The sequence below is a fragment of the Falco cherrug genome, chromosome 3, assembly GCF_023634085.1.
Source record: "Falco cherrug isolate bFalChe1 chromosome 3, bFalChe1.pri, whole genome shotgun sequence".
Classification (NCBI taxonomy): domain Eukaryota; kingdom Metazoa; phylum Chordata; class Aves; order Falconiformes; family Falconidae; genus Falco; species Falco cherrug.
In genome coordinates, this window is record NC_073699.1 from 75,807,569 (window position 1) to 75,830,978 (window position 23,410).

At 40.0% G+C, this 23,410-nt stretch overlaps 2 protein-coding genes across 7 annotated transcripts in view; one reads left to right on the forward strand and one right to left on the reverse strand.

Annotated features, from left to right (window-relative positions):
- The first annotated feature begins 2,328 nt into the window (after positions 1-2,328).
- ZNF830 (zinc finger protein 830) lies at positions 2,329-13,944 on the forward strand. The gene is made up of 10 exons (XM_055703961.1): positions 2,329-2,489; positions 2,655-2,754; positions 3,744-3,864; positions 4,424-4,457; positions 5,798-6,009; positions 6,349-6,439; positions 7,106-7,169; positions 10,149-10,229; positions 11,549-11,625; positions 13,528-13,944. Exons 1-10 carry the CDS (start codon positions 2,368-2,370, stop codon positions 13,709-13,711), a joined length of 1,086 nt encoding a protein of 361 aa, XP_055559936.1. The 5' UTR covers positions 2,329-2,367; the 3' UTR covers positions 13,712-13,944.
- The window catches only part of LOC102046099 (poly(rC)-binding protein 3-like), a 67,642-nt gene continuing 53,227 nt past the window's right edge, over positions 8,996-23,410 (reverse strand). For 3 of the 6 annotated variants that reach the window (XM_055703959.1, XM_055703958.1, XM_055703957.1), the window contains one exon: positions 8,996-11,122. In XM_055703959.1, coding sequence (XP_055559934.1) covers positions 11,058-11,122 — 65 coding nt within the window. In that variant the 3' untranslated portion in view covers positions 8,996-11,057. The other 3 variants (XM_027811998.2, XM_027811997.2, XM_027811992.2) reach the window with 2 other exon arrangements.

A 23,410-nucleotide genomic window follows, 5' to 3' on the forward strand; every position in this document is an offset into this window, starting at 1 on the left:
TTTCTTCAGTGAAAAATGCCATTGAACAAATGAAGTGATAGCCCTGCATTAGAAAGAGTCACTTTTATTCTAAACATGCCTTTTGACTATACCAAAATTGGAGTTGCCGTATTTTTTACCATTAACCTGTTTCTTCAAGGTTGTATTTTTTCCATATGTAACTTGCTTCTCAGCATCTGTGGAGGATTTCAAGGTCTCAACTAAGAAGCTTGTCTATCACATTAGGAAATGGTACGTTTGCTGGGACTGTGGATATTTTTTCCTAGGCTACTAGACTGGTCATGCTGCATTTCCCCAGCATGTCAAGATTAGGAGGAGGAAGAGTTGGTTGTAGCTATTTTTGTGAAACCCTACCTAGCTTGGTGCTGCTTCTAGACCAGATTCATCTGACTCTTAAACCACCAGCAACATTGTTGCTTAATTCAGGGAATGCAAAATTACCTGCTTTCCTGTAATGGAAAGGATCCTCACCCTCTCAAATGTAAGTCCTCTAATGTACTGAACTTTCACAGGTGCATGTCTGTTAAGTATCATCTTGTGTCCATGAAGAGAATTGGGAGCTGTGGTCATGGCTAAGACTGTGTCTGTTTCTGCTGCTCCTTTGCATTTTTCTCTCTTGGATGAGAACACTAAGGCTATAGGCAGACATCGTCTTCCCAGCACACCTTCCCAGAAACTGCTGCTTCTTGAGATGTGCTTGTGTGAGTAAATCCTCAGCCTGTCTCAAAGCCAGGTGGATTAACTTTCCTATGTTCCACAGCAGATCTTTTGATAATCAGGTACTTTGAGGCAAAGAGAATGATGATGAACCTCGCCCACCAGCACATCTGGATTCAGCAAAGGGTGGGTGTCCTCAGCTGAAGTTACCTTATGGTGGTAACTCACGGTATCGGAATATTTGGTTTCTAGGACATAAGTCTGTATATTGAAAACAAGCTTTTGGAATATAAAATTTTCTGTCTTCCAAATACAAAAATGTGTTGATTCACTTTGGAAAATGGATGGTTGCGTTTAGAGTTATCTAAGACCTGGAGTTGATTGACTTTTATACTTGGTTTGGAAAGGGGGGTCCTACACTTCATTTTTTCATGATAGCCTTAAATTTCAGTAAAAGCAAACTCCTGTGCTTTTCGAAATTGCAGCAGACCACAGCTGTGGGAGAAAGGGGAAGGAAGAAGAGATTTAACATATTATCCAGTATTTGTAAACGTTAATACAGCTTAAGATTGAGATCTGCATTCTCACTGATGCTGTATTCTAGATGTACTGTGATACTTTGCGACTGAATCATTTCCTCACCCCAGCCGCTTGCCCTGCTCATGTCAAAGGCGCTCATGGCTGCACTTACCCCATCGTTTTCCTCCAGCTGCTGTGTTGCTCTGGCTGCGTTTACACCCACCCCCACCCCCCCACCTCTGCTTTGCCTTCTGGCCATTTGACGAACGTGGAAGTGGAATTAGACGCTTCCTTGCCCCGTTTGCTCCCGCAGCTCCTGCAGGCTGGTGGGAGACGAACTAAATCCGCCGTTCAGGGAGCCGCGGGGCCTGGAGCCGCGGGACAGCTTGCTTTCTGGGAACAGCGGAAAACACAGCCTGGTTGTAGCCGTGTCGCCTGTGACCGGGTCCTCCTGAAGGCAGTGTCCCTGTAAACCTGGAGTAACGCTTCTTTGACTTGTAATGGGCACTTGTCGTTTGGAGTGGAGTTTTAACACCGTGGAACTTGGGGCTGGAGGGTTTTTTTTAGTTATATTATTGTACTCTCATAAATGAAAAAGCAAAAATAAAATGCGGAGCGTTCCCTGCTGTCCGTGGCCGCGGTGCGGGTGCGGTGCGGGCTGTTCCAGCGGGGGGACCGCCAGGGCGGGAGGGGGGGGTGGCGCCTGCGGTGTCACCCTGACTGGCCGTGAGCTGAAGCTTCAAGAAAAGCCGTTTCTGTTTTTGTTTTTTAGAAGCACTTTTCCCGGTTGGGACGTACGGGGTGTACTGGGTTTCTTGTTTATTTTTTACTTATTTTGGGGGGTGGCTTTTGCGGCACTTTTAAGGGCATTTATTCAGAGACGCGGCCCGCAGCTGCAGTACCATGCCTGGCTAGTTCCGACGGTGCTCCAGAGGCTTTAACTACTGAAGACCCTGATCAAGCCCAAGGTTTTTTTCCGCTTCTCTGCTGCCATCACCTTACTTTTGCTCCTGCGCCTCCCCCGCGGGCTGGGGAGAGGGGGGGGGGCGGGCGGGCCGGGCTCCGCTTCCCGCGCCCCCAGCCGAAGCTCCGCCCACCAGGAGCCCCGCCCATCCGGTGTCCGTCGCGGGGCGGGGCCGCAGCGTCACTCGGGTCCCGGCCCCGCCCCGCCGCTCTGCTCGCCGGGGGAAGATGGCGGCGGCCGGGGTGGGCGCGGGGCGGAAGCAGGTGCGGCAGGAGGAGCTGCGGCGCCTCATGCGGGAGAAGCAGCGGCAGAACGCGGGAAAGAAGCGGATCGACTCGCCCTTCGCCAAATATCCTCGGCACTGGGCGCTCTAGCCCTCTCCTCGGGCGCGGGCGCTGGCCCGGCCCGGCCCGGCCCGGCCCGGCGGGTGGGAGGGGGTGGCCGTTGCGGGGCGGTGGGGGGCGGGCGGGGGTCCGTGCCGCAGCGCCCTGCTTCCCTTAACGGCGGCCGGTACGTACAACAGCCTGGGGCACCTGAGCTGCACGCTGTGCAACGCGCCCGTCAAGAGCGAGCTGCTGTGGCAGACCCACGCCCTGGGCAAGCAGCACCGTGAGGTGAGCGGCCGGGGGCTTCCCGCCCGGGCGGCGCGGGCGGCTCGGCGCTGGGGGGGGTCGGGGGGGAGCGGGGCGGCTCCAGGGCACCCGCTTTGCGGGGTGCGCGCTGACAGGTAACCGCTGAGCATCTGTCAGGAGAGAGTCGTGTCAGAACTAGCCTGAATGTCGGAGCTGCCTTTTCTTCTTGAAACCTGTGTACCCGTTGAAAGGGCAGCACTTGAGAGAACGGTCCGTGTCTAAGGGGCGTGCTCTGAAGTAAAGCTATTTCCACGTTAGCGACAACTTTCAACTGTCACTTGTCTGCGACCCCGACTTGTAAACCCTCCTTGGGATTGCTTTTTCACCTGTATGTTATCAAGTGGCAGCTTACACATGGTTAAGAAAATGTGTTACTTTTTCTTTATAAATTAGCAGTAAAAATAAAGAATTTGTGAAGCAATTTCAGGGAGCTTGTAACTTGTTTGCAACCTTAAATCAGATTTTTTTTATCCCTTTAAATTCTGCTGCCGCTTCTTAGTGGAAACTGAGAGACAAGTAATGAGGAAAAGACCAAAAGAACAGAGGGGTTCCTAGTTCATTGCTGCATACTGAGTAGATGGTTGTTGCAAGGCACAGTGACTTTAATGTCTTTAATACTACAGCTGTGTTTTAAGATGCTTAATATTCCAGGATCTTAGGATAGGTCCAGTTTTCCTGATCCTTCCTACAGTGTCTTACTGCTGTAAGTGTCGCTGATCTTAGTCTCCTTTCTCACTCATATAGCCTCCCTTGTGCAAGTGTCAATTCCTCTGCCCCCATGTCACGTCATTCAAGAAGAGGTTGACAGGAACATTGGTCTTTGTTTTGGTATCCGTGATGTCTATTTCAGTGCTCTTGTTGTAGAAAGATATTGACTTGCTTTAAGAAACTGTTCTAAAAGCACTGTATTTTAAGCTGCAATCCAGAAGTTCCTGCTAGGACAGTTTGCTGGATTTTGTACTTCCCTACAGAGAGTTGCGGAATTAAAAGGTACAAAGCAGACAGCAACTGGTTCTGCTGCTAGCACATCATCTCATCCTGTCAAGAGAAAAACTGTTGATACAGACAACACAGAGTTAAAGAGAATAAAAGGTAAGGAGAGAAAAATACTTACCAAGCACTTGCCAGAATCTAGCCACTTTACATCTTGAATGTTTTTGGTTTGTTTTTTTCTCATGGAAGTGAGTGTGGATGCGTGAGACTTGAGTTAGTATCAGCCTGTTGCTACTGAAAAGGGAAAAAGTCTGCCTTGCTCTTTCTCTGTGAGTTCACAGGTCAAGAAAAACCTGCATTTTTGGTAGCTTACCTAGTTTTCATCTGGGTTATTGGGTTAAGTTAGGTCATGGAGCTGTGGGCGTGGTCCAAACAACCAGAAAGATTGTAAATTAAACAGCAGAAGCGGTTGCCCAGAAGTGGTGTTACTCCTTTTCAGTGGGATCAAGCTACTGGTTTACTTCAAACCAGGTATGAAAGTTCATGCTACAGGAAAGATAGTTAATTTTTTTCCCTTGATGCTACTAATCGTGTAAATATATGAAATCTTATCTATCTGGGTGTGCATTTGTGAACTTGCTGCTATAGTAGGAGTCTGTCTGAGGGATATTTCTTTTAAAAGCACCGATTGTAAGAAGTGACTCTTGGTTTTATACAGGTACAGATGAAAAGCCACATACATCTACATCTGGGTAAGTAGGTCTTACTACATGAGAGTTTCTTATTATGTACCAGCTGCTGCATTCTCACCCTATTCTTCCTTGTTTCTCCTTCCTAGCCAAGGGTAAAGGTTTAGATCAGGATTAGCAGATCCCTGTTAATTTTCTAATGTGTATGTTCCTGAACATGGCAGCATCTTCCTCAGTGCAGATGAGAAAATCTGGTATTAACTATAGTGTTTCTGACAAAACAGGAATTCTTTTACTGTCGCTATCGGACCTTTAAGGATTAATACGTGGTGGCATTACACAGTTTCTTAGAGTGAAAATAACTAGCTTGTGGCATGCAGTCTAATGCTAGCATACTGCAGAAGAGATGGTAGTTTGAAATTAAGACAAATTTAGAATGTATATTGAATTGTACATTTGAATGATGCTCACAAAAACCACCAAAAAATGTCATCAACATATCTTTATAAAGATTTTTTTTTTGTTACTGAAAATTCCTGTAAATGCATATCATGCAGTTGAACTCTCGCAAATATAAATGACTTCAAGAGATTGGGTTAAACATCTTACTGCCACTAAAGATTTCTGAAGGGATTTGGACATCTTTATGTGGTTGTTAGGTATCACATGAGGCCTGCAGGTTTCCTGTACACTTCTTCACAGGATAAAGTGTTACTGTCTTGCACAGATACTATGTGTTGTTACCTTGTAAAACTTCTGAGTATGTGCACAAAATTAACAGTTGAGAGGTTTGTTTGTTCATTATTAAACTGATCAGTATGATTATTTTAAAATATAACCTGGAAAAATGTTTGGCTTGGAGGCCTGCAGCTATTCTAAGCAAATCTGGGTTTTCTCATTGCTGAGCCTGTGTGTCTCTTCTAAGCTGCAGTTATGAGCAGTAGTAGGTATCCAAAACAAGTAGTTGTGTTATACATGAAGGTTATCAAGGTTTACATGACATTAGTGTGGCCGTTGAACTATGAATTTTGTATTTAATGTGTTCACAGTAGGTATACTGATGCAAATGACTTTGCGGACATAGAATTACCTAAGCTGCCATTCCTCCCAATGTGCTTTGTTATGGGATATTTTTATTAATGTTTCTGATATTCAGTATTTAGATACAGAAATGGAACTGAAGTGTGTTCTCAGAATTAACCTGAGCGTTTCTGGGAAACTTCAAATGAAAGCAGCAAGTATGTGCTGCCTTCAGAGAGTGGTTACATCGGTAGCTGTGTGGTTTAGGGTGTTGCACACTATCCAAAAAATCATATTGCTCACAGATTGAATAGGCTTCGTATGGTAGACTGTAACTGATCTGTGTGAAGTTTGAAATAGTTATGTTGTGTGTTCTTTACTAGGCTACCAGCAGATTTTTTTGATGAAATGGAGCAGGATAGTGCAAATGAAAAGCTTTCAAAGGATCCAGGTCCCAGTTTATTGTCAGGAAATTATGATGATGATGATGATGATGAAGAGGAAGAACAAGATCAATCAGACAAATCTTCTGCTACGCATAACGCTGAAATTACACCTCCAAGTCAAGAAGTGGTAGCTAATTCTCTGCCTGCAGGTAACGCTGACTGAAATAGTGATTCAGTAAGGAGAAGCTGTGTTGTGATGATGGAGTGGTTTTCATGTATTTTTCTAATTATTGCTGTTAGCTGGTTAGGGTGTGTAACGTTGGAAGCAGAGAAAGGAGGTTCTTTGATGGCTTGTTACTGCGTGGTGTTTTCTTGGCATGCTTACTGATTTATGTTCTAATTGTTTGAGGTTGTCATGTGAAATAATGTCTGGCTGTTCTTCCCTTGATTCTATAAGGTGTTATTTGAAATTCCTGTCTAGTCAGAATTTTATGAAGAAGCTTGAACAGTTGTTCTTTCTGTTCATAGGCTTCTGTCCTTTCTTACAGACTTCTTTGACAGCAAAACTACAGCCGCTCCTATAGTTTCCCATTCAGGATCCATACAGAAAGCAGAGATACAGGAGAAGATAGTGGAAAGGTAAGCAGTCAAATCAAATACTGATGGATTTGGGAATTGTAAATAAACATTACTCTTCCAGGAAATACAGACAGTGATCACTTAGAAATATGTCATGTTGTCAACTTGTATTCTGCATAGTTTGTGTGTGTGTAGCATCTAGCATTATTTCAGACAGGTGTTTCATACAATAGGGGTAGGATAAGAGATGGAGCAATGCCATACAGTGTCAGACATCTCTATTTGGAAATTTTAACGCAAGATACTTTGGAAGCTTAATGGCAACCTCTGCTTTAACAGTTTAAAGAAAACCATTTGCTTGTTCTATAGTAATGGTTCACTTCACTTGAGCACTTTTTAGACAGTGGTTTAGGTTTTCAAAAGTACAGACTGTGCTGTTAAAATGTTTGGGTACTCAGTGCACTGGAAAGAATAGTTTAAGAAACCTAAGCTCCTGTTGTGACAGTGAGATTTAGACCTGTCTGTGTAGTTTCTCTTAAGTTAGGAAAGACCATGCTGAAGAAGAAAGTTTTGATGGTTGTAGGTAATACTCGGGGCATAAAGAACTGGCTCTGTTTCTGGGTCCTTTTCTACAAGATTATGGATTTTATTCTCGACTATTTTTAACTCTACAATAAAGCAGGTTGTAAAGTGTTAACTTGGGATAATAGTAGTCAATCATTTCAGGAAAGAAAACACGGCTGAAGCTTTGCCAGAAGGTTTCTTTGATGATCCTGAAGTGGATGCAAAAGTAAGTCATATGATCTTTTTGTGCTTCTGGATTTATTTCTGCCAGTTGTAATGCTTTCTGAGGAGTAGGGATGCTTTTCCAGGTAATAGTCATATCAGAATGTAAGAAAATGAACTATTTAGAATAGAATAGGCTGTTTCAGTTGGAAGGGACCTATAGCGATCATCTAGTCCCGCTGCCTGACTAGTTCAGGGCTGACCAAAAGTTAAAGCATGTTGTTAATGGGCGTTGTCCAAATGCCTCTTAAACACCGACAGGCATGGGGCATAAACCTCCTCTCTAGGAAGCCTGGTCCAGTGTTTGACCACCCTCTTGGTACAGAAATGCTTCCGAATGTCCAGTCTAAACCTGCCTTGTCACAGCTTTGAACCGTTCATTCTGTATTAATTAGAAAATACAAAAAGGGATGGGGGTGGGTGGGAAAAGCTTGTTAAACTCTCGGAAGATACTTTTGATTGTGGTTCCTTTGTGGCTCTTAAAGAAGACTGAAGAAGTGTTATTTGTTGATTGAAATGCTGGACTGAGATTTGAACAGTCCACCTGTTACTTTTATTTCTTTTGAGTCACCCCAGGAAAAGCATTTCACCTAATTTGTGTATCCAGTTCTGCTTTGGAATTAAGGATGTAACAATAGTTCTGTAATGTCCTTTGAAAGATCCTGTTGAAAAGTGTTCTATGTGACTGATGCTATACATCCTGTTAAGAGTGAAAATAGCTAGATTGTGGCATACGCTGTAATCTCTAGTACTGGCATATTACAACACTGAACTTGGTCTTCAGCCCTCTTGTCTTCTACCACTGTGGATTTTTTTGGTGCTCGGAAAAGAAATGCATGCATTCAACATGCATCTCAAAAAAACACAACTAAAAATCTTGACGTTTGGATCAGAATCATTCATACTACTTGCACAGTAGCAAATGATGACCAAAATAAATACTGATATTTGAATTAGAAACCCTTTTTGTTGCTGTTGGGGCTTTTTCGTTTGTTTGTTTTGTAAAATTTCCCACAGATTTGATGGCTTTCCTGCTCTGTTTATTGAAATAATAGTGTTGTAGGCTCAAAGTCTTTTCTATTTTCCTGGAGTATTTTCCATATTGTTCACACTGTAGAAGGCTGCTGGTGTATTTAAATTGGATTGTGAGGCTGAGCCATGAATTCTGATTTGAACACCTTCCAAATAATGCTGCTTTATGTTCTGTTAGTCCCACTGTCCCAATTACAAGCTTTTGGTATCTCTTGCTCTGGCAAGGTTCTTTAGGCACCACTCATGCCCACGTGCTGGCATATGTGAATAGTTTTGAATAGTGACATTCTGAACATTGAAATATGTAGCTGAAAAAGCCACACTTTTTCTTTTGCATATGACTAACTGGAGTGTTAAATTTTTCAAATAATTAGTTTCACCATGAGCTCGGAAGCTTGTACAAAGCAGGATTGCCTAGCAGACAAAGGAGAATCTGCTTATATCTCTGAGAACATGGGTTAGTGATTTTTTGTTCTGGTCATCGCCTTGGCTACTAAAATCTACAAGTGGATACATTTTCCAACAAGCTCTTCCTTGAATTGCTTGCAGGTGCTCTTTCTTTTTAATCAGCCCTTTCTAAATTTAGCTAATATGCAGGGGAAGGAAAATATTCGTGACATTGCTTATACTGAGATGACTGCAGTGATTCTTTGCTGGACTCATACACAAAATAATTATTTTCAGAATTAACAGTGAGCCTTTGGAAGGGATATTGTGGGTGTGAAAAACATTAATTCTTTACATTAGTAATTTGTAAAGCATATAAATTCTGGATTAGATAAATATTTCAAGGAAAAATAATATCTTTAGTGTTTAAATTTATTGTAAGAAATACAAATAATTATGAATTACAAAAGACAACCACAATGCGTAATAACACAGTACATACACATATGATAGAAATAATCACAGAACAGAAAATGAAATGATGACTATTACTTCCCAGTATGTAGTTTGCTTGGAAGCTTCTAATTTATTCTACAAACTTAATTCATACTACTGGATTTTGTATAATCATTCAGGAATAAAATGTACCAAACTGTTGTCTTTACCATCATGATGACTGATGTGTTACCAAAAGAGAGGAACAAATAAAGAAAAAACAAAACTAATGCAAAAAGATGGTGTCATGAATTACTCTGTTGAAACTGCTTAGTTTCCACCCAGTCCAGAGCCAGGCATAATCTGTCATCTAACACATGTTATGTACCACATCTTCCAGTCTTGAATTGTGGAAGTTTTGGTCACACAGGTAGATTATCTTGTTTATTTGCTTGTTTTTAACAGAGTTTTGATTACCTTAGTTGTAGATCTTAAGTGAATTCTTACAGCTACTACTTTTTCAGTCTTCTCTTAGTAATTAATGCCACCTACCACAGAAGAATAAGCTTTGCATGTTGTTAAAAATTGGTATGTAGCTGTACTATTTCTTCTGTTAGCCAACAAAATTAGACTAGATCTGAAATATAGTCAGACTGTCTTAACACTAGTCATACTAGCGACAAATATCATTTGATATTTTATGTTATGCCAAAGGCAAATAATCCACTGCTTTTTGGCTTGTGAGATGGCTACTATATATGATTGAACAGGCAGTTTACAGAAGAATTTAAAGGTTATCACCTGACATAGTGAAATTGCAGACCATCAAATTAACAGACTTAGTCACTTCTGTGACTCCAAACATTCCACACCATCCATTCTTAGTCAATTATTCTTTAATGCTGCAGTCAAGGATGTTGTTTTAATCCAGGATTAGAGTCAGATTTTTCCACCAAAATCATTGTGCAGCTGCACTCTCTTATTCATATACATTAGCTAAACTGAAGCATGCTGACCTGACTTTTCTGAGAACACAGCGTAATTTGTCCGATTTCTCAGGTGTCTTACAGTGCCCCAAAGAGTTACTAGACATAAACTTTTAATAAGCTTGTTTTTTCATGTTCCTTAGGTGCGAAAAGTTGATGCCCCAAAGGATCAGATGGACAAAGAATGGGATGAATTTCAAAAGGCAATGCGACAGGTCAACACAGTAAGTAATGGAATCTATTTTTATTGATTCTAAATACTATACACAGTAAGGAAAACAACAGTTTCATGCAGCTCTGCAGCAGAATGACTGAAATCTGCATTTCTCAGCTGTTTGTTGCAATGCAGTTTGTGGTTAAATGCACTTTATAAATGAGCAAAGGGTTCCTTCTGTTTTCCACTTAAGGGAAATTAAGTTGAAAAAGCTTTTGGTCAGGATCCAGTCATCGATATATATCTAGTTACATTAGTTAAATTGTATTTAAATAAGATAGCATATATCTCAGATCAGTGTCCTGTATCCAAAGAGGACATAATTGTGGGCTCATCAGATGAGATATATTCATATTCAACTTTGAAAAACACAGAACGAACTACCACTCATATAAAGTATAGGTAACCTGGGTTTTATGATTAATTTACATGTTCTGGAAAGGAACCCCAAAATTTGGGAAAGTGACAAAAGATTTTGTGCATGTGACACAGAAGTTGGTCACAATTTTTTTGTACTTCCATTTTTTACTGTTTAGCATTGCATGGAAAGTCTTCCCGAAACAGGTTTTTATCTGCCCTTTTGTATAATATCAAACTGTCACTAAAGATACCTGGTGTTCTCAATCTTCCTTTAGAGTATTTGCTAGTTTTTAAATTTTAATTGTAAATAATTGCTTATATGTCAGCTGCTAAGAAAAGTGGTGCAAAAAAATTTATTGTTGCTCATTTTAAAGCGGTCAGCACTATAAACAGAGCGAATGTTCATACAAAAGCGGTGGTGGATACATTTTGCTAGCATTAGCCATTCAGATAATTCTTCAGCTTAGAAGGAATCTTCTCAGTTATGCGTGGACCATTGATTGCATAGCATCTCCCAGACATTCAGATTTGAGAAAGTATATGCTGAAAAAAATAACAGATTAGAAACACTTCGGGATCTAGTGGGAATATTTAACCAATACTTTCAATAAGCATGTGTAGTTAAGTTCCAGGCATTGGGGTATAGTCCTATTTCAACCTCAGACTTTGGATGCATGTAGTTTGTTTATGCTTAGTTTCAAATAGTAGTATATTGAAAAATTTGAAAGGTTAACCCCAAAGCAGCCAAACTGCTTTTAGTTTTAAGAAAAAACATTTCTACTTCAAATTAAACCAGATCAGATTTTTTCTGTATTTGCCTCCAGAGTCTTTTGTGAAGGTGAGAGTATACGTATAGGAGACGGACATTGACTGGAGGTAGAGGGGAGGAAGGAAAGACACAGAGATCAAAAAGGAACAACAGTGGAATTGAGGATGAAGGTGAATTTTCTTAGTGCTTTTCTGGTTTAGATTTCAGAAGCGATAGTGGCAGAAGATGATGAGGAGGGACGACTAGATCGTCAGATTGGAGAAATTGATGAGCAGATGTAAGTAGATCAATTTTTCCTCCAACTTTCTGTTCTCCAGCAGTAATGTGTCACTATTTGACTAGAGTGCTAAAAACATTTTTAATGTTACTCTTCTGTGATATTACCTGTCATTAATCACTAAATATTTGAAGGACAGACTCCTTCAAATTACAGAGTGATACCTAATAAATGCATGAATTCTGGTGCAAAGTTACGTAATTATTTGCAAAGAGAGGATGCACTGGAATCACTGAAAGTACAGCAAGCAGGCATGGGCAAAGTAAAGCAATAGTAGGCAAATTCTTTTAACAAACTGTCCCTATTCCCTCTCTCAAATGTCTTCCTTTGTATTTCTCTGTGAATTCTGATTGATATAGAATTTATGTGAACACTTCTAAAAAACAAAGTCTGATATTCTGTACTGCAATTAAAATTTTAATAACAAGATTTGTGTTTTCACCACTGATTTGCTGGACTGAAAATTTCCTGTTCTGTGACTAACTCTCCTTGTTTCTAATAAAAGTGTACTTAAAGGTTTTCTTGAATGTTGCACTTCATTGCATGAACTGGGGCTTTTTTGTTCATTTTGTTGAAATAGTAGCTGTAGCGGTTGGATAAGCATTAGTTTAAACTCTTAAGTAACCTGAAATACAGCTTAGTGGAACAGATTATCACCATCTTTATGTAGCTTAACATTTGATTAACAGTGATTATAGCAATGGTAGTGACTGAAAAGAAAAAAATGAATTCTGATTTTAATGAACCTTGCAACAAAAAGGAGACACTAAAAATTAAAGGAACACTTAAACCATCTGGACAGATTTATGTGCTACAGATAATTAGCATATAGTAACAACAGCATTGGATTCAAACTGAGCTTTGGTGGTACAGGAATGTCTTTTAACAGTGCTCATGTGATTTTGGAGAGGGCTTGAGCTAAGCCCGGCTGTCTTTGAGCGTTCATTTTCCCCAGTAGCTTAGGATGCTGTAGAACATAGAACCAAATTCAGAAATTTGTAGAGAATTTCAAGTTTGTTACCACAATTATTTTTCCCCAGAAGAAAAGTTCCAAATTGTTAAATACTCCTTTTGTAGCTTTGTCCTCTGAGTGTATTTAAGTGCAGGCTACTTCAAATTAAATTCAAAATCAAATTAATTTCAGTAACATTCATGTTTTCCTTAGCCTTCAAATACTCAGCTGTGACTGCCTGTAAGTAATCCTATTGCAGAAACACAAGGGGAAATAGGATCTAGATAATAGTTTTTCCTTGTTGACTTTTCCTAGCAAATAGAAATGAAGGAAGGAAAGATATATTCAAATCAGGCTGATATTACTTAGCATTTTCAACAAAATACCCTGTTAAAATGGCTAGAATAATTGTTATAAAACATATTTCAAGGACAGAACTTGTTAAGTAAATGGAAAACGGAAACTTGTGGATTGTGTTCACTTAAAATGTTTTGTAACAGCACACAGTAAGCACATAAAGAATCTGAACACTTGTGCTGATTTTCGATTTTCAGAGATGCCACCACTAAGTTATCAAATTGATAGCTGATTGATATCTCATCTTTTTATGAAAACCGTAAGTGGAGCAAAGAATGGCATCTCTTCCAGTGTAGAAGTGGATATTGATTCAGTGTGTTTTTTTAAAAATTATTTGTGGTGGTATTGCAGTTGTTAAATGTTTGAATTAGATCTCATTGTTAAGAGAACTGACCACACCTCTCTGCACTGGTCTGTTTCCACTTGATTAACACAGAGAAAGTACGCTAGCGTATTGAAAGCTTATTTTTTAATTGATGGGAAACTGTGGAGCTTGCTTCATCCAAAGTCGGAGAAGCAAAATCCAGCACTGTAGAAATTATAGTTAATGTGGAAAGGCCACAAGTGTTAATAGGTGGTTTACTTTTCAACAGTGAATGTTATCGCCGTGTTGAGCTTTTGCGTAACCGCCAGGATCTGATGAAGGAGAAGTTAAAGGAAGCCATGAGATTAAGAGCAACACAAGAGAAAGAGGATGAAGCTATTGGTAGCGAAGACGAAGAAGAATTGCAGGATTTGCTGTCTCAAGACTGGCGGGTGAAAGGGGCTTTGTTGTAGCATTTCTGCATCATGGTTGATAATATCTTCCCGTGATGTTACTTCCATTGTTAGAAGTGAAATGCTTTTGTTAAATATTTATTTAAAGAGGATCATGTGGTGGTAAAGAGCCAAGTGTATTAAAAAAAATCTTTATAGATCTACAGTGGTGTATTACTTGCTGTAAAAACTGTATATTTCAAATGTTTTACAATATTGAATGCATCTTTCCTATTAAAATTATTTGTTTCCTACCAGAGGTATTTTAATAGAATTAATAAGTAACTGAAGAATCTCTAAGGTTTTGGAAGATTAGATATATCTTATCTGGTCATTTTGAGACTTGGGTTATTGTATATAGAAGTAAATTACTTGCAAAAGTGATAGCTTATAGAGTTTTCTGAGATTGGGGGGGTTAGGGAAAGGAAAATATTACACATATATGTTATCTTAAAATTTCTAAGTGCTCTTCCATCTGTTGCCCCAGCTCCCAATAAAATATGTACCTTTTTTTTCAGGATCTGTTACAGTTTCTCTGTGTAAGGACCAAGCTCAGAAACGTTGAGCTACAGCTTCTCCACAGTGTATATACACTGTGATGTGCCATAGGCAGTTCTAAGTATTTTTCTTCATAGTATTTTGTTTTGTTTAGCGCAGCCATAGTGTAGCATACCTCACTTTTCTTGAACCAGAGGGATGAAAACACAATGTTTACATATTTGCCTAGCTACATTAAAGGGTGACAGAATGCTAGAGAGGGAGGTACTGCACTGGAAACTGATGAGGTAAAATCATTTCTCTAGCTGTAAATACTAGAAGTTTTCTTAAGATATCTTAGGCACAGAGCATCTAAAATTGATTTCTGTTCTGATAAACACAGATGAAGTAAAATCAAGAACTGATGGACTTGACAAGGCTAGGACATAGAAAGCAGAACTACCTTGAGCTTTGGTAAGTGTCTTTTCCTCCCCCTCCCCCAGCCAGAGTGTATTTTTTTACTTTTGCCAATCTTAAAACATTTCAAATTTGCTGAGGACTTCTGAAAAAATAGGAAAAGTGTGTGGTTTGATTTTTCCATGATCCTTGGATTCAGCTCTTTATATTTATAAAGCTGTCAAAATTCAAGCAGTTTGGTGCATCCATTTATTCCTGCTCACATATGCTGGTTTACAGCCGTTGGTGTTTTGGTTGATTCAATAACCATGAGTGTAAGTAGCTGTTATTGCTAAAATGTTTGACATAACACTGCAGTCTTAGATGCATTAGTATTGTTGTTGAGATAGCAACGTTCAGAGAGTGTTGAAATACAGAAATGTTCAGAGAGTATTGAAACAAATAATTAAAGTTTTGGTAAGTTGGAGAAAATTTAATTGGGCCAGACCTGGAAATGTCTTCCTATAGCGTGAAACATTTGAATATTAATGTATAAGGTACCTGTCATGCTGTAGTTAAAGAGCTCTAGATGCATTTATCGCTATCAAGAGAACTTTCAGCTGAGAGTGTGGTACAATATTAACAGATGGACTGTTTTTTGGGGTTTGTTTTTTTTTAAAAAAAAACAAACCAAAAGACAGTCCTCCCAAATTCACTCTGAGAAGAACTAAGCTAAATTTCTAATAGTTCTGCTTATCTTTGCTTTTCACCAAACTCACTCACCAACACATACTAGCTTGTTAAAACTGAACTTTAGAACCACTCTCTGCATTGGGCTTCAATGTCAGAGAAACAGGTGGTTAAACTGAGATTTTACTGATAGTCATGGACATACGTGTTTTTACAATATAAAAATATTAACCTCTGAGTTTATAACTTACACTTCCATTTTGTGCATATATCTGTAACTTTAGTTTCACTTTGCACATCAGTCTGCAAATCACGGTTTCAGCTGCTGATAAATAGGAAAGGAACTGAGCATTAAAACAGTTTAGCTGTTTTCATTCACTTGCCCTCTTTAGAGATACCTCGTGGTTAGAAGCTAAAGGCAGTGAGTTTAGCTACAGTGCAGGGAGCTTCTTCATTCAAATCCAAAACCAGTGCAGCCCATTGTTTTAATTAGTAGGAATAGATGGCAAGAGTAAACACCAGATCACTCATCACGCTATTCATTATCCTTCCATGACTTCCGTTGAGAGAGTAAAGATGGTGGACAAGCCAATGTGTGTATGTATTGCTGAGGAAGTAACTGCCAGCATTGGTCCCTCTTGGTTGGTTAGGAGTTGGTGCTTTTTTCTTTGGAGGAACCTCACAGATGCACAAATAGTGTTGTATACAAGTTTTATACAGCTTATTGTGTGCAACTGTATGTTTCTTCAGCATCCGAAACAAAGCTTTTAGAGAGCTTTGTGAAGAGATAGGAGTGACTTTGCTATTTGCCTCATACATTACATTGACGTGCATGTGCTGTTGTGTCAAGAAGTCAATAAATCATCCTGCTTTTTAGCAGTGGTTGTAGCATGGCTGTAAAGGGGAAGAGGGAATTATCCCAACTTTACTGAATGGTGAAGCTAATTTATCAAGGTAAATGTGTCTTAAAAACATAGGCATAATTAATTCATATTTAAATCTGTGGTCAGTTTTAGAAAACAATTTTATGGGTTTCTGATGAGGTATTCAGCTAGAAGATTAACTAGAGGAAATAATTGTTTTTAAAAAATTGTAATTCCTTAATTTCTAACTTCTCAATTTTCTGGAATTCTGTTTTTAAACAATAAAGATGAAAGTAGTCCTAATAACTAGCTCTGTCCATAGCCATTATTAAAACCAAAATTTTAATCTCTGGCACAGTGGAATTGAGAAGAATATTGTAATTCTCTGATCTCCAGGGTTTCCAGAAAACACAATCAGAATTTAGGGGGAAAACTTAGCATTTGTAATCCTTATTTATTGATAGAATAATTGAGTTTTGCCCAAATTTAAGAACTGTGGATCTCCTGCCACCAAAAAACTGTTGTGATTCCCCAGCTCAGTGGTTGTGAAACTGGTGACTTCCAGGACCAAAATGTGTGTGTGCGTGCATGTTTGCAATGGAGTTTTAACTAGCAGCTCTGCAGGGAGCAGCAAACTGCAGCTGCCTGTTGTTGGTAGCTAGCTGTTCTCTGGCAAGTGCAGTCAATCACAGACGATAATCTGTGTGCTAACTTCTCTCCTACCATGGAAGAAATAAGCTGCTGCGGTCATGACTTAGAAGTAGATATGGAAAAAGGGCTGTATTTGGTACAGAGGAGCCCAAAAGTGATTGCGCAGAAACAACCAAACCAAAATAGCAACAACAAACAAAACATTGTTCTGATTTGCTAACATGATTGTTTGTCATTCCTCCACTAAAGCATATAAACTTAAAATTTTGCTTCAGAATTACAAATATCAATTAAAAAGAACATTAATATTAGCTTTGGTCAGGCCCCTTGCCAATAAATTCAGTTTGAGGAGAGAAAAATTTTGCTGATTGCATGCCACTGTAATTCTCTGCATTTCATCATCTTAAAAGACACTGAGCTAGAAATAGTTCTAATGAGGACTGTTCTAATACTGGAGTATTTTCAGCACTTATAAAGACTTTTTTTTTTTTTCTTATAATCAGGAAAGTTTGCACTAGGAATTGGACATACAGCCAAGAGGAATCATGCTATAGGTGTCATTAGAAGCTACATTGTGAGTATATAATGTTTCAGAATTTCCGATTGTTAGGTACCATCAGGTGAATTTGACACTTCTCTTTCATTTCAGCTACTGTCTTGAGACACATGCCAGTTGGAGAGTGACAGGACACATGCATTGATGCAGAAACTGAGTTAATCAACATTACTGCATTCCTTCCTGGAAACAAGCAGGAGGTACACTTCAGTAGCAAGAAAGGCAGTATGTACTTGTTTCCCTAGAAAGCGTTGCTCAGAACAAGACACTGAAATTTTCTGGTGTGAAGCAGTTTCTCAGTATCTGCCTTCATTTGATCTTCAAATGAAGGTTCATCACTTCACGTAGAACTATCCTGGCCTGTTAGCTGTGGAAAGAAATGCAAGCAATTTCCTTATGCAGACGTCTAAACCAGGTCTTTCCTCCAAAAACATAGCAGAGGGACTAATACCTTGCATAATTGGTGATTACAGCAGTTACAGAGGATATAAGAGATCTTTGTTCAAATCCCTCCTCTCTATGCTGTCCCCTTTGAACATGCAGTTCCAGTGATCTAGTTGAGCAGCCTAAAAATTTCAGTCTTTCCTGTAGAAGCTGTGCCACTGTAAAATGATTGAATTAGTATGCATATGTGACTTTCTTGTTCAATAATCATGGCACTTGCCCAAGAAGGGGAAGGTCCTGTTCCGAGTACATAAATAGTGCTGAAATACATTCAGCTGAGACTGAGGCTCTGGAAGAAACTGGATTTTGGTATCTCTCCCATCTCAGACAAGCACTCTTGTTTTCAATACTCTTTGATACTTAAAAATGCAAAAACTAGGCATGCTTCTGTTTCTGCGAGTTTGGGTGGGGAAGGTTCGGCGCATGCTTTAAGACTGTCTTGTGAAATCTCAAGAGAAACTCCCTGCCCATGCAGCCTGGTGAGGCCGAGGCACTTGCCAGGTGCCTACATTCATGGAACCAGTGAGGTTTATGCTGTTAGCTTCCTAGGAGCCTTGACTGGCACAAACACGCAGTTCGGGGCCCATAGATGCCTTCTGGCTGTGTCTGAGAACAGAAAACACATTGCTAATAGCAATGGACTAGGTTATGTGGTTGAATACCTCTGTTGGTTTTCCTTCTGGTTGAATATTCCAGCCAGCATTCGTACTTTCTGTTTGTTTCATTTGAGAAACACAACAGAGCTGCTTGAATTTGAGATGTTTGCCAGAACTCTGATACCGATTTCATGATGTGAAAGCTGCAGAACTTCTGTTATCTTTCATTTGGAAACTCACAGTTGTGTGGGCAGTGACCTTTTCATATCAAGTGCATGCTTTCTCTTAGCTATCTTTGGGCATGGGTGGTTTAGTTTTCTATCTTGGATAACATTATTTTTTACTTTTCTTTTTTCTCCCTCCAGATGTACCTTCTTGTATTTTGTTTGCCCATTTTGTATATTAAAAGTATCCAGGAACTTTTTCTTCTCATTCAGAAATATTTTCCAACTAAAATAATTAAATTAAAATGAGTCTTCAGCCTAGATTTTACCGCATTCCTGCCTGTATTTTTTGCAAAAGCCCTCTCACAAGAGACTTCGGTTTTTCCTTCCTTTGTCCATGTGTCTTTATTTTATCTCTCCTTATTCCATACACAGATGTGCCCCTGCACTAGTTTCGTTAAATCCTAGTCTTTTCTAGCCAATTCTGCAAGGCATATGGGAATTGTTAATGTGAAAGATGCTCTTATGTGACAGAGCTGCTGCTGCCCTTTGCCTAGCAGCTTTACTAGGAGAGCAAAGCCTTGACCTACTTACTGCTGAGCTGCAATAATGTTGGTTTTTTGTTGGCATTGTTGTTGCTGTTGTTTTTTCATTTACACTAGCCAAAGAAATCGCTTTTGCTGTTGAGGAAATTTAGAGTCTGCATTTAGGAAATGAAAGAGTATGCAGGTCTCTGCTGTGAAAGCAGCTTCAGCTCTCCTTTAAAGACTCAGAAGTTAAAATGTATTTTAAGTCATATAAATGTATTCTAAGTAATAATAACAAAGAATTTTGTCAAGGTTAGTACTACAGACTATAGTTCTTCTAACCTAATGGTTGGAATAGCTAATTCAACATTGGGTAAAGCTTCCTGAGTGCTGGGATGCAGTGATGCATTCTGTCATCTTCCTTGGCAGCCTTTATTGTCAAGAGTTGTGTGGCTGCATCTGTATTGAAGAAGCTGTTGACTTCTACAGATTGCCACGTCTTGGTCATATCATAGTTCCAGGCTCAGTCTCATGACCCAGACACACAGGAGCTCGCTGTACCCTAGAGTCAATGGAAAAAAAATATCGATATGCCCCGTGAGTACTTGGCCAGAGCAGTAAGGGGAACTGGGAACCCAAGCTAAATACCCGGAGACAAGTATAGACCTTAGCAGAGTAGGGATGGAGGTTGTAGAATTAGTTTCACGTCGTTAAAGATGCTACTCGCTTGCACTGCCAAAACCTCATGCTTTCTCATGAGGATAAAGCAATAAACATGAAAAGTATTGCCAATGCCCTACGAGGAGAGGGGGCCAGAGCACAGCCAGAAGCGCTGTATGCAGCAACACCTCAGGGCCAGCCCCTTTCTTTCACTTTTGTGTGAAGAGATAACTTTGGCAGATGGAAAGGAGGAGCTGAATGGCTCAAGCAGAGTGTCAGGGCAGGATGAAACACTTCTCTGGGCCAGCTCTCCATTCACCCTTTTTAATGCAAATTGTCATCATCCTCCCAGCTGGGCTAGTTTCCTGGAGGGGTGAAAGATGCTGTCTAGAAGCCTCTCTGAACGGTGCTGCTGGGAATGGGAGAATAGGAGGGGTCTGAGCAGTAATGTACTTGGTACCCAAGTTTGTTCTTTTGTTCTTGCTTTTCTTTCCCCAGTGTCTGATCTTACAGTCAGTATGGGAAAACAAGAGAGATACAAACCAGTGGCTTCTTTGAGCAAGAAGCCATGTTCTCTTTTCTATGCAGTGCAAGAAGTTCTCCAAGAGCAACTTTGTTAAAAAATGAACAAGGTTTTGCAGAAATGCTTATTCTACTAATTACACAGTCTGGCTTTATCTAATCCTGAAAAGACTTATCATCCCTGACAATGGGTTAATGTACTTTCTAACGTTGCTAGTATTGCACAGTTGTTACACTCTTTCCCAATGAGCACTGGGACCTTAAACATGATAATATGAAACCTTTAATTGTTAATGAAAACAAGCAGTTTGTCTATGATCTTAGTTTGACAATCCATAAAATAGTGTTTCTCAAATGACAAATTAGCAACTTGGTTACAAAGAACAAAGTTTAAACAACACAACAGTTGTATGCACAAAGCTACCACGTCTTTTTTTTAAATCAGGAAAAAAATTTATTTATAAAAACGTCTCATTTAATTTACTGTCAAGTCTCTAGCTGAATACAGTGGTTTAGAACACTAACGGCCCATGCTTTTATACAGATTAGCCAAAGCATGAACATCAATGAAAATTAACCCCCAAAAATAAGTTTTCTTTGCTTTATGTTATGAGCCACAACAGTGTTAAAACTGGAACAGTAATGAAAGCAACACAAGAGTTAGGAAGCACAGTTGCTTAAAGAGTAAAGGAAGTATTTTCTTTTGATGTCTCAGAATAATAAGAAAGTTAGAAATGGCAGAAACTCCTCTGTAGATTAGTCCATAGAAAGCATTGTCTCATGGGGCTTTGGAAAAGTCCTGTCTGGTGGCTAATGCACTAGGGCATGATGAGATACATTACAGAGCCCCCAGGCCAGTAACTTCTGAAGACAGCCTAAAATGTAGGAACAAAAATGAGGAAAAGAAAAAAAAAAAAAAAGGCAAAGAGAAAAAAAAAAAGAAAAAAAAAATCTTCTCACTATTAAAAAAATAACACTTGAGTACAACCAGCATAGAACAGCATTTCAATGCAGGCAAGTTTTCTCACACAGAGATTGGTGGTTTGTTTTTTTTTAAAGTGTCAGTTATTGAAACAGTTACAATAGTCCAGAACAATTTTACAGCAGTTTTCTAGAGCTTTAAAATAGCTGAGGTACCTTGCATTATTTCCAGTTTTTCCTTCATTATATACAAACAAACAAACAAACAAAAAAAAAGCCCAAAACAAACCAACCAAAAAAAAAAAAACCCAACAAAACCAACCAAAACCCCCTTCTGGATAAGTGCAAACTGTAACAATGGCAGTTCTACAAATGGTTACAGTGACAAAACTTAGTGCAAAGGTACTAAGGTGAGGAAAAGCCCACAGAATACAGAAATGACACAAAATACTGAGATAGTACTTAGCCCTATACAATAATAATAACACACTTTGAAATACCATGTTTTAAAAAGTATTGCATTTGCATTGTGTTTTTAGTTTATATTAAAATGCACTGAATACAGTTCAATTGTTAAAGCTTTGTGTCCAAGGAGTGCAAAGTGGATGAGCATGGCGGGCTAATGGGATTCTGGATTTGGAAGTGGTGAGGAAAATATTGCATTACTGAGTTATGCAACAGAAATTAAAAAGAAGGCGGATGGACAAACAGAAAATGCAGTTAAAAACTAGTTCCAACAGCTAGCAACCAGCCATTACATCACCCAGCTGTCTTTGGTTTGGCTGCAACTAGATTTCTGGTTTTAGTTAATCTGAACATTGTTAAGTTCTTGTTAAAGGGATGCTATCTGTTCAGCTAGCAACCTTTGAATGCATGATTAGCAGTGAGTTACATAGGGATGTATTTTATACAGAAACCTAACAAAGAATGTTCATTTTGGCTGAACAAAGTATATGTGGGAGGGCGTACCAGAGTAGAGACTGTACATGTCTGATTTGTACCTACTACTAAGTACTTACAGAAGTAAGTACTTTGTCAGTATATATGAGAGTAAAATGTCGAGTGTAAAAGGTGAAGCCTACTCTCCCTCCCTAAAGTGGCGTTCTTAAAATCATGTTTTTCCAAACCAGAGGAAAATTGTTGCACCCTTTAAAAGAATGAAGTGCAAAGGCACAGGTGCCTGGTATTTTTTTATTGTTGTCTTCCAATAATTATAATTTAGCTGGTCAGACCAGAAAGCTTCATTTGTTGTACGCAGAAGTACCTGAGGTTCTGGTATTTTGTAGCCCCTATATCCTGCTTGCAGGCAGGTGTTGGGGCAGGGAAGACAGGAGTCTTCAGGCCTATTGAGAGCAGCAGAATGACCAAGGGGGCCAGCACGTTACGTGGGATTTCAGGGGCACTAACAATCATCAGAAGCGGCAGATTTGCAGGTTCTAGCCATATAGAAATTCATCAGAGGTGCCAGTTTGCCATAGAAAAATGTTCTGTAGTTGGAGGGATCCCTTCAAATGGATTTAAGTATATTTATATGCCAGGCAGCACTGCTGGAGTAACCAGCTGTCAAAATTTTGCCTCGTTTATGTTTTTCTTCCTCTCCAGGTGTCTCCTTGCTGGGGTGGGGGCAACCCTGCGGGGCTGCTGGAGGGCCGGCCCTGGCGGAGGGATGGCACTGGTGGGGCGAAGGCCCCAGGCCGGCGCCTGCCCACTGTTGGAACTAGTTGGTAGGTGGTGCCCGGGTGTTAGTCGTTATGGAGAGCGGAAGACGACTTGAGTCGGCAACAGTTAACACTAGCAATTTAACAGAAAATAAAAGATGCCGTATTGTTTCCTTGGTAACTAGGATCTACCACAGACTCTTGGTAGAGCTGGCAAAGCTTGCATTGTGTCTCATCCCTTCAATATGGAGCAAACTTCTGGCGGTCAGATTTCTTAACCCCGCTCGTCGAAGGAATTTTGGCAGTGTAAGCGGACAAACTCCCCGTGGCCCCCGCGGCGGCCGCGGCATTTAGTGCCAGGAGTGGGACAGTTTTCATGCCAAGCAGACTGGAGACAGGAACGGCATAGTGGGTGGTTGGCAGAGTTGGTAGGGGAGGGGGGGGTACTGACGGTAACGGCGGAGGCGGCCGCCAGCACGGCCATGGAGGTGGGGGTGGAGGTAGGGGTGGCAGACTGAGAGAGGTTCATGTTGAGGTCAACAGGGGTCGTGACGGAAGCGGTCTGGGTGCTGACTTTAGCCATCTCTAAGCTGCA